The sequence below is a fragment of the Arachis duranensis genome, chromosome 6 (assembly GCF_000817695.3).
Source record: "Arachis duranensis cultivar V14167 chromosome 6, aradu.V14167.gnm2.J7QH, whole genome shotgun sequence".
Lineage (NCBI taxonomy): Eukaryota > Viridiplantae > Streptophyta > Magnoliopsida > Fabales > Fabaceae > Arachis > Arachis duranensis.
In genome coordinates this window covers 12,502,199-12,514,457 of record NC_029777.3, presented here as the reverse complement: position 1 = coordinate 12,514,457, position 12,259 = coordinate 12,502,199, and the positions used below count along the sequence as shown (strand labels likewise).

Genomic DNA, 12,259 nt, shown 5'->3' with positions numbered 1-12,259 from the left:
TCTTTCGATGAATTTTGGTTTTGATTGTTATTTTTCTAATTTTTTAGAACTTTTCAAAAATCGTTATTTATGGATTCCGGTTTATCTCGATCACCACTTCTAGACCAGGATGAGAAGCACACAAAGGAGCGAGAGCATGCATGCTTTTTTTTTAACAAGTTTATTACGCTCAACAGCTCCCTTATCCAATTCGTCAAATAGTACGATAATTGCCTAGGAAGTAGAGAGTAGAGAGAAAGAATCGGATGCTGCAGATTTTCATACCATCATACCTTGTGTAACAAAATCCTCAATAGAAGCTCAATTTCAGCATGTGTATACTCACGAGAAGTTCAAGGAAGTCCAAGCACAATTTAGATGAAAGGTGAATTGTATCACAAGATCAACGCAATCCGCTTTGGGTTATATGGTATATGAAGTTGTTGAACAGGTTTCTAACTCAACTTTCAACAAGTTTGTAGTTACATATGACACGATACCATCTCAAGTTAAATGTCAGTGCTTATTATTCGAGTCAAGAGGGATATTGTGCCGTCATTCTCCGAGCGCGTTAAGTTTTGAGCGAGTAGATAAAGTGTTACCAAGATATATATTGAAATAGTGGAGTAAGAACATAAAGAGGAGGCACACATATCAAGAATAGCCATGACAAGCCTCTTTTGGAGCCAAGAAGTAGGAGATTTGATGATTTGGTGTTTCAGTCACAAAATATTTGTGAATTTGCATCAAAATCTGAGGATTTGACTACGATTCTGCATTGCGCATATGACAATATTATAGTTGAGATGCAAGAATACAAAGCCAAAAGCAAAAGAAAATGTTCGTTATCTCACGAAGATGCTTCGTTGGAAGATATTAATGAGCTTCAAAGCCCTCCATGGGTGAGAACAAGAGGACGTCCAAAAAATAGACTGAGATCAAATACTCAAAAACAGATTGCAAATGCTGCAAAGAAAAAGGAAAAGAAGGTTCTAACTGAGGTGAAACTCATGTTCTTTAAATAGTGGGAATTGAGTTTGTGCATGTCAATAGTTTTGCTAATATATGATTTACTTTTTGTAGTTGATCATTTTTATGGTGGTTCAGTAGTGCAGTCAAATTTCAGCCATTATCATGGACATATTATGAATTATAATTTTAGATATTCAAGAGAATAAGATAGATTTTCGGTGTTTTTATGAATCTATTTCGTTGTTATTTGACACAATTTCGGTGTAATCTACGTAATATTTTTTTGTGTGAAAATGAGGTTTAGGGTTTATATTTTCTTGTTTTGTCCTTTTTTACGATGTTTTAGGATTTGTTTCTTTTAAATATACAGTACACAAACAATTCAATACTTAAGTAGTATAGAAATTCAATATAGAGAATCCAGTATTTATCTAAATAATTTTTGGTGTATTCAAAAAGTAATTCGGCGTAGTACAAAATTTATTCTTCTTTTTCTGCATTTTTTTTAACCTGGATTCATTTAGACTAACAACATTTCAATACAGTATAGACATGTTTATAGAAGTTTAATTTTGTAAACAAAATTATGTACTATCAATAAAAAGATACAATTTATAATATCAAATTATCTACTATCAATATCTAATGATTTCAATGTACAGTAAGGACTTAATAGTGCAGCAGATGACTTGGATAGTCTGATTGCTTCACATTTTTCAATGGCTTTATCTCTGAGTTGATTTATTTTGTCAAGTAGAATGGTAGCATATTCCACACTAAAATGATCAACTTCATCTTACAACTTAAAGAAATTTCTTTGTTAAAGTTCGTTAATTTAGTAATAGAGTTATTTATTTTTAAAGATAGTTACCTGTTTCCAATTCTTCCACAAATATTTTCTCTTTTTTATCTTTTTTGGATCAATTAACTCCAGCTATTTCATAACATATATTGCGCAACCATAGCTAAAAACGAGAATAAATTAACACAATAAAATAGTAGAGTAAGAAAAAACACAATAAATTTATTAAATATAAAGATTTGATACCTTATCTACTACCCACTTATGTTGATGTATGGTGCTTCGACATCCTTATCCTTGTCTATCAAAGGTTCTCCTCCAATAAACACCCTCATTTTTGAAATGACGAAGCCCTAAAACCAAAATAAGGCAAGTATAATTTCAACCTTTAGAATTTGATTATTATTTGAATATTTCTCGGTGTATTCGCGGAGCAATTCGATATATTATAGTATTTATTTTCCTTTTTTCATAGAACTACAAGTGCACCTTATTTCAAACAGACAAAAACAAGAGAATTTATAGAGGAAACAGAAATTTGTATCAAATAAACAATTTACAACAAATTTATTAATTGTTGTTCTCTCTTTTGTAGGAGCTTTTTTGTTTATTGGGTCGAGGACATAAAATTCCTTCTTTTCAACATCCGCTATCCATAACCACCAATGTTGTGCATAGCAAATTGGGACAAATATCTAAAGTTTGACCAGAGAGAATAATTGTTTAGCTTAATTGCCACATAATGTAAGAATTATTTAATAAATTTTATAAGTGAAAGCTTACAAATAGATGGGATACAAGCTTCTTCTTGTCCAAAAATGGGAGGTAGTCCTGATAGTCTTCAACCTGGAAGGGCTTCTTAGTTTTTGGATGAAGGAAGTTGCCTTCATGACTCGACAATGTGTAATTCTTCAAAATTTGTATAACATCGAAAGAAATAGTTACAGTAAACAATATATTTTAAAAATACACCGAAATTTTAATGTATTACAACTTACAACAATATCAAGGGGCAGACAGTATACGAGTTTTTGAAATCTTTTAATTTTTCTGGTGTTCAGAATTTGGCACATTGCCAGACAACCTATGAAAATTAAAAATCCAAACTTAATACATATATGGCACAACAACTGATAAGAAAATCATTAATGTTATTATAAGATTACCAGATTTTCGATATCTGATTCAGCTTTTAAGGATTCAAAGTGCATTCTTCTTATTTCCAATAGTTTTTCATGCTTCAGTATAAAAATTGTCTCCCACTCATTAGTGTTTTCATCTTCATAAGTCTTGATATTTGTCACCCAATAAAAGCGTTTCTCCTTAAGTTCATCTATTATTTGCTTCTGCCTTACAGGAGTGTGGAATTTGTCGAGAAAGCTCATTGTAGGCTGCATCTTTTCCAGAGAGGGACCTTTCTCTCTACCAAAATTTAATGCTGCTGCAAACCCAGTATCTATGACAGCTTCCACCAACTCTTTCAAATCTTCTACTAATATTGGACTGTCCTGAGATTTTTCTTGACAGTTTGTGGTTCATCCTTTTGAGAAAGGGTAGCCTCCTCACTTGATTGAGTGAATCCAAGGCTAAATGATGGTGCAAGAAAGTCATTCTTCAATACAACGTTGGCAACCATCATTATTGCATCAGTCACTGTTTGAAGGAGTGGATGACTGCATGGTGACACATAAAATATCTTAAGTATAAAATATTGAAAAAGAAAATTTAAGAAGTAAAACATACACTTTAGTAGGAGATACTTCTTCATAAGATTCTTGTGGTGGTTGTTGAGGTTCTTCTTAAGTACTTTCCTTTATTAGAGACTTTGCAGCAACTTGTTGAGGTTGTGTGGGACTTCAGAATTACAGCAAAGAAATCTAATTAATACAATCAAACCAAGTACACCTCAATTCACATGAAATATACAGAAATACAAACTAAATACACAGAAATTTAAAAAGATATGTAACTCAATAAAACAAGCACAAAATGACAGTAGAAACACTACAACAGATTTCTATAGGCTAATTACAACAAATGCATCAACTAAGTTCGTCAAAATGGATAAAATCAATATTCTTTTTCTTAGTTACAACAAAAAGAGGACAACAACACCAAATGCACCTTAAATAACAAGAAATATACCGAAAAACAAACCAAATAACCGAAACTATTAGAAAAAGAATTTAAGTAATACTTACACATTAATAGTTTCTTCTTCTATATCCTCCTCTCCGAGTGACGTTGCAGCAGTTTGTTGAATTTGATGAGGGCTTGAAGCAGGAGCAAATATTTGAAGTGGGATTCTAAGGAAATGAAAAATGAAAAAATTAATATGCCGTAAACATTCAAGTACAAATAGTTAACTCAATGAAATAGAACATTGAAAGTGAGTTGGAAAACTCACATGTCCAGTTGTTCTTATTGAGAATGAGTTTGTTTTGGAAAAACAATGATTTGTTCTTTAGGATTATCATTTATTATTCCTTCATGAACAGGAGCTGGTTCATTCAATGATTCCTTTTGTTCCGTGAACTTGAAATACAACGAAATCACATCACAACTACACCACAAGCATTCAATAAAAATACAACTTCTGTTGCATGAGAATTTACATAGTTACAGAATTTTCTTTTTTCTTCTTGCCTTTTTTTCTTGCATAAAATCTTAAAGGACTTTTTTTTCTAAAAAAATATATGAAATCAGAAGCAAAATATGGTAGTACAAGAATAAAAGAAATAGCAATAGAAAAAATTACATTTCATCAATTGGTTGATTTACAATACTCTAATTGCTTATCTGTGTTAGAAACACAGCATAATTTTTACTTGCCAAATTTACATGTGGCATTCTAAGGACAAAATAAACATTATTCAGAAATATTAGAGTAATTACATCAGGTTTAAGCACTAAAAGAAACACCGTTAAAATCAACGGCCAAATCGACGGTTAGGCCGTCGATAATATTAAAAATTGACGGAAAAATCAACGGTGGATGAAGTCGCTATTAAACTTGTCGATTTTTCAAAATTCTAATAAAATCGACGGCTTACCAGGCCGTCAATAATAATTCATTAAAATCGACAATCTTCCAGTCTATAATATGAGTTTGAGAATTTTCTCTGCTCAATAAAATCGACAGTTTTGCCGTCGATATTATTATACAAAATTGACACCTCGTTTCCGTCGATATTTGATTCGATAAAATCGACAAAAGAGCCGTCGATATTATTATACAGAATTGACACCGTTTTTGTCGATATTTGATTTAATAAAATCGACAAAAGAGCCGTCGATTTAATTATTAAAATACCGATAAGTTCGTCGTCTATATTTTGTTTTCGTTTGTCTATTTTAAATTTAAAAAGCGACAACTTTACTGTCGATTTTAATAGCCACATTTTTTAATTATTTTTTCTATTTGAAAAATAGTATACAATTAATTCAAATAAAATATTAAATATCAAAATAAAATTTATACAAAATATTAGATAACAAGACAAATAAACTTTTAAATATAATTTATACTAAATAGTAGATAATGAGTTTACAAACTTATCAAAATAATAAATAATCCTCTAACATAAAAACTCAAGGCAAGATAAATAACTAAACTCAGACTTATATTCGTTTAAATTACAATCCACAAATAATACAAAATATTCAAAGCAATACTTGCTAATTCCCTTGGAACTTCCATTCCTATAAGGAACAAAATAAACATTTGTCATGTCTGATCCTAATAATGGATTCATGATACGATGATTGTTACATCATCACTAGTTCTTACTTGTTTTTTGGATTTCTTGAGCCATGAGAAGAAGAAAATCAGCATTGATGGACTTGGCTTCCTCGGCTAAACCTCCACCTACTGTGGAACCAAATGCCACTCTTGCCTCTATCAAAATATTAAATATTGTAGTTCAGCTGTAGTTAAATGCACTAAAGATGAAAAATAATTAGGATCCTAACTTATCTTCCTAATTTTTAAAGAATGTAAGAGTATCCAGCAGGCTAATGGTGACCAACCTCTTCAAGAAAATGAACACCATCTGCCTTTTTTATAGCTTCAGCCATGTAAAACAGAAACATATTATTAAAAAGGCTTCATAATTGGATTGTCTTAATAAATGCTTTGATTTCACTTCCTCAAACACTTGAGTTCAGTGTAAATCATGGCTTACATATCTCCTCCCTCGCAATAACTTAAGATAATAGATACAAAACAACCCTGCAAGGAAGAATATGGTTTACACAACATTGGTAAATTGATTAGAAAGTAAAGAACAAGTTTCGAACACTACACTCTAGACTTATTATTCTTAAAATTGAAGACTTAGCCTCATTGCATGGTGAAGTACATCTTCTGGATCCATGTTCTTCACGCATATAACTCGCTCGTTTTTGTTCTCTGTAATTCTCATCACAATCACTCATTCAAATTTTAGTAATTAGCTAAGATAAGATCCCCAGAGTGAGTTATACCGTCCAACTTTTGTTAATTAATTAAGAAAGAAGAAATTTTACTATAAAATGCCTTCAAATGTGGATGCTGACCATGAATGAGTTCAGTAATAACCTCTAATTGAGGATTCTTCTCCTTAAATACAGGCAATTCTGACTCCATAGAAGCCCTATTATTATTTAAAACAAAAGTAAGAATCGGCTCTGTAACCTAACAGTTATACAGTGATAGGAATAAGGGATTTTCGATTAGAAACGATGAAAGAAAGCAGCATGTTAGTAAATGTAGCATAGAAAGAAGAAAAAGGACAAAATGGAGGGTACCTTATACCTTTACTGCTTCTACCCAATTGCAATAGCTAACAATAAACTTCTGAAGTTGCCATACTCCTCTCAGAGCCATCACACAAAAACTGGAATGAACATAGCTATGAGATTATCAGAGTTTAGTCCTAGTGTGTCTCTCTCTGTGCGAGGGATGAATATTCTGAAAAGTGGAAATAGCCAAACTTAGAGGGAGCTTGTGATTGACTATCAATATTGGAATCTGGAGAATTATCAACCAAACTATTACAAGATGCAATGATATCCACATGTGCTTCTTGATTATTAATATTGTCCATAACCGAAAAAGAAAATCGTAACTAAATCTAATTCTAATAACCAACAACAAGAACAATTAACACAGCAACAATAACAACATACAAAATTTCACTTAGATATTGAATAATATTTAGATGATATTATATAAATTAGACCTTGATATGGCCATTACAAATCCGATGTCATAATTTGGCATTATATACAATAACTCGACATTATGCACCATAACTCGGCACTTTACGTTATAACTCGGCGTTATACGTTACAATCAGACTCAACGGACTACATATTGGAATAAAAACGTCTGACCAGACATTATCACTTATTAAAACCTATTAATTGCTCTTCAATTCAGATGATCAATAGAAATGTAACCGACCTATTTTATCTCACCTATAAAGGTATGATATTTTATCTTCAAATGATACACTGAATTCATAGTACTAACTTAAGCATCGGAGTACCTTTTGCAGGTACACTCCCCCTTTATTCATACTCTCTGTGACGTGATATCTCTCTGAACGAAGAGCTCGTATCTTTCAAGTCTATAGCTCGGCGTTGACTCTCAGACACCGAGTTACGTCCAAGTTAGTCACACAAGAACAATTGGCGCCCACCGTGGGGCCTCGAAATAAACACCCTTCTTTCTATAGGCCTCATTTCCTTCCAATGGCTTCAAACTTACCTGTGCCTTTATAAACAAAGGACATATAATAAATCATTAAGGCCCGAAAAAGGACTAATCTATATCTGTTATATTTATTTGCTGATCTATATCCGATTTTCCAATTTATATATGTTATATCTATTTGTCGATCTATATTTATTTTTTTGATGTATATCTGTCATCTCTATTTTTCAAATCATCTCTGGTATATTTATTTGCCGATCTATATCTATTTTTTTTATCTATATCTGTCATCTCTATTTTTTAATTCATCTCTGGTATATCTATTTGCCGATCTATATATGTTTCTCCGATCTATATCTGTCATCTCGATTTTCTAATTTATATGTTCTATCTATTTGCCGATCTATATCTGTTTTTTCGATCTATATATGTCATCTCTATTTTACAGATCTATATCTGTTATCTCTATTTGTTGATCTACATCTGTTATCTCTATTTGCCGATCTATATCTGTCATCTCTATTTGCCGACCTATATCTGTTATCTCTATTCACCGACCTATATCTGTTTTTCTGTTTTCAAATCTATATCTATTATCTCTGTTTTCAGATTTATATTAATCATTATCCGAGCTATATCAATCATTATCGTTTCTATATCAATCATTATAAGTGTTCATACCCTGGGTCGAGCTATCCGACCGGGATGATTGGAGATAAAGCGACCGACCTCTTCAGGTCAGACTATCCGATCTCTTCTTAAAGAGCTCGGCCAAATTGACAGAAGAGCCCAGTAAAGGGCCCAAATAGAGGAGCACGACCCAAATCCTAAGGTGGCCTAAGCCTATAGAGATAAAGGCGGTTCCGTTGAAAGATACGCTGACCTCAACTCAAAGCTAAAGATAAAGATAAGATAACTAACTTATCTTATCCAAAGGTCACATCTCACCATTATAAATACACTGGAGCGCCCAGGTATAACTCATACTCTGATTCTACATAAACCTGCTTAATACCCTTGCTAACTTAAGCATCGGAGTCCCTTGCAGGTACCCCCCACCCTTCGGTGACAAAGGATCAGCAGCACATTCAGTCCAACAAGTCGGACGCACCAGCTCTGGCCGCTATTCACCAGCCGGACACATCGGTTTCGACCAGCACAGAAGATCTCGTCCGAGATCGACCTACAGTTTCAGGTAACCCCCGGAACATTGGCGCCGTTGCCGGGGAACCTGGAAGTCATCCCATCACCATGGCAGACGACCATGACAACGACCACGATTCAGGTCTGGAGGATCGGACACCGCACAAAAACGCGGATGTCACGCTACAAAACACTCCAGAAACCAACAAAAACAAAGACTCACCAAATTCAGGGGCAATAGAAGCGCTCCTGGATCGCCTAAAACAACTGGAAAAAGAAACCCAACAACAACGGAAAATTGGAAGAGATCTCCAAAGAGAGGTGCGGTGACGTCGGGAGTTGGAAGAAAAACTACAGCAATTGGAAGCCGATCTCAAATCAAAAGCCCCCCGGGCTAATCTCGAGGAAAATTCACGCAAAGAGCAAGACCCGTTCACCAGGGAAATCATGAAAACCAAAATTCTAAAAGACTTCAAACTCTCGGATATGACCCTGTATGATGGCACCACGGATCCCAACCACCACCTCAGCAACTTCAGAAGTAGAATGTACCTCACTGACGCCCCAGATGCTGTTCGCTGCAAGGCTTTTCCAACAACTCTCACAAAGACAGCGATCCGATGATTCGACAGCCTACCCCCGAAGTCTATCTCAAGCTTTGATGAGTTAGCTACAAAATTCCTGGCCAGATTCTCCATTCAGAAAGATAAAACCAAGCACGCCCCCAGTTTACTAGGGATCAAACAAGGAGATCGGGAGAGCCTCCGCAACTACATGGAGAGATTCAACAAAACATGCATGGACATGCAAAGTTTACCAATGGAGGCCGCCATTATGGGACTCATCAATGGCCTACGAGAGGGCCCTTTCAGCCAATCTATCTCAAAAAAGTACCCGACCTCCTTAGACGAAGTACAGGAACGAGCAGAAAAATACATCAACATGGAAGAAAACGCTCGGTTAGGAGAGACCTCAAAATCAGGGGCCTCCTACCAAGACAGAGACAAGGAATCCAAGAGAAAAGAAGATCGACAAGGGGAGAAAGTCAAAAAATACCATAATTTCACTCCTCTCAGGGCATCCCTGGTCGAGATATACAAAGAAGTCTGCCATACAGAAAAAATCCCCCCAGCACGGCCACTCAAAGGCAAAAGGGGAGGAGAAAACCGAAAGGAATATTGTGAATACCATCGAGTCCGAGGACACTCCACAAACGAATGCTTCGACTTAAAAAATATCATAGAAAAATTGGTGAGAGAAGGAAAATTAGATCGATTCCTGGCCACCCGAGATGATGATCAAAGAAAGAGACGAAGGGATGAAGATACCGAACGAACAGAACGATCACCTCGGACACAAAAAGACATGTCTACATGATACATGGCGGATTCACAGCAGGTGGGATCTCTAAATCCTCTCGCAAAAGATATCTCAAAGAAGTATATCATGTCGAAGGAGAGGAGAAAGCACTCAACATTCTGGCAATTACATTCACTAAAGAGGACGCATCCGGCATCATCACATGACACGATAATCCCATGGTTATCACCATCATATTGGCAAACGCCAACCTACACCGCACCTTAATAGACCAAGGGAGTTCTGCCGACATCTTATTCAAAACAGCCTTTGATAAACTCGGCTTGGAAGAAAAAGAACTTAAAGCATATCCAAACAGCCTGTTTGGGCTAGGAGATATCCCGGTACGACCACTCGGATACATACCACTACATACATCCTTTGGAAAAGGGGACCAATCCAGGACCCTCAAAATAGACTACATTGTAGTCGATGTGAGTTCAGCTTACAACGCTTTCATAGGACGGACAACACTCAACCAACTCGGCGCAATAGTCTCGACCCCACACTTATGTTTGAAGTTCCCAATCCCAAAAGGGATAGCCACGATAAAAGCAGACCAGAAGACGGCACGTCGCTATTATAACGAAAGCCTAAACCTCAGAGGCAAAGGAGAAGAGTTCCACACAATCGAGCTGGGCGGAGTTCACCGACGAGAAGAACTTCGTCCCCAGCCAGAAGGCGAGATAAAAAAGATTCAGATCGGGAACACCTCGGAAAAAATAACCAATATCGGCACAATCCTAAAAGGAGATTTAAAAGAATTACTAATACAATTCTTGCGAGATAACGTCGATCTCTTTGCGTGGAAAGCCGCAGACATGCCAGGCATAGACCCTAAGCTAATGTGTCATAAGTTGGCAGTTTATCCAGGATCTCGACCGGTGCAGCAGAGACGAAGAAAGCTTCGGCCAGAGCGATCCCAAGCTGTGGACGAGCAAGTACAGGCACTACTGGAAGCCGGATTCATAAGAGAAGTTACATACCCGCTATGGCTAGCCAACGTTGTCCTGGTGAAAAAATCAAATGGAAAGTGGCGAATGTGCACCGATTACACCGATCTCAATAAGGCTTGTACAAAAGATCCATACCCACTCCCAAGTATTGATGCTCTAGTAGATGCTTCCTCCGGATACAAATATCTCTCGTTTATGGACGCATACTCGGGGTACAATCAAATCCCCATGTATCCACCAGATCAAGAAAAGACCTCATTCCTAACACCGAAAGCAAACTACTGCTACATCGTGATGCCTTTCGGTCTCAAGAACGCAGGAGCTACTTACCAAAGGCTAATGAATAAAGTCTTCTCAGATCACATCGGAAAGATCATGGAAGTCTACGTGGACGACATGCTAATTAAAACACAAAGTGAAGAGACATTATTGTCCGACCTAGCCCAAGTGTTCGACACCATTAGGAAGCATGATATGCGACTCAATCCAGCAAAATGCACCTTTGCGGTAGAAGCAGGCAAATTCTTAGGTTTTATGCTCACACAAAGAGGAATTGAAGCAAATCCAGATAAATGCTAGGCCATACTCAACATGGAGAGCCCAACCTGCGTCAAAGATGTACAGCAACTCAATGGAAGATTGGTTGCCTTATCCCGATTCTTAGCAGGAGCCGCGATAAGATCCCTCCCCTTCTATGCTACTTTAAGAAAGGGAAAACAATTCGAATGGACGATAGAATGCGAACAAGCCTTCCAAGACTTTAAGAAGTTCTTAGGACAGCCACCTATCTTATCCCGACCACGAGAAGGAGAACCACTCATATTATATCTCGCAGTAGGAAGCAGGGCAGTAGCGTCAGCACTGGTCAGAAAAGACGAAAACGGAGAACAACCCGTGTACTTCATTAGCAAAGCACTACAGGGATTCGAGCTGAACTATCAGAAAAATAGAAAATTTTGCCTATACTCTCGTTCTAACATCGCGACGACTCCGCCCTTACTTCCAAGCTTACACCATTAAAGTTCGAACTAACCAGCCCTTAAAAGAAATATTGCAGAAAACAGATTTAACAGGCAGAATTCTACAATGGGCAGTCGAGCTGTCAGAGTTCGACCTCCAATATGAAGCTCGGACGGCCATCAAATCACAATACCTGGCCGACTTTATCGCAGAATTCACAGATGCCCTAGAAACCCCCATAGAGTGGAATCTCTATGTGGACGGTTCTTCAAATAAAACAGGAAGCGGCGCAGGAGAGATAATAGAAAGCAACCAGGGAACCCAAGTTGAGCTCTCCCTCAAGTTCGGATTCCCGGCTTCAAATAACCAGGCGGAATACGAAGCATTGCT

At 36.5% G+C, this 12,259-nt stretch overlaps 1 protein-coding gene across 1 annotated transcript; it reads right to left on the bottom strand.

Moving 5' to 3' along the window:
* Window positions 1-6,075: 6,075 nt before the first annotated feature.
* LOC107492756 (54S ribosomal protein L51, mitochondrial-like) lies at window positions 6,076-6,692 on the bottom strand. The gene is given in 4 exon segments (XM_016113814.3): window positions 6,076-6,164; window positions 6,281-6,387; window positions 6,542-6,563; window positions 6,566-6,692. Coding segments are annotated over 4 exon segments (273 nt in total). The 5' UTR covers window positions 6,621-6,692.
* Window positions 6,693-12,259: the final 5,567 nt, after the last annotated feature.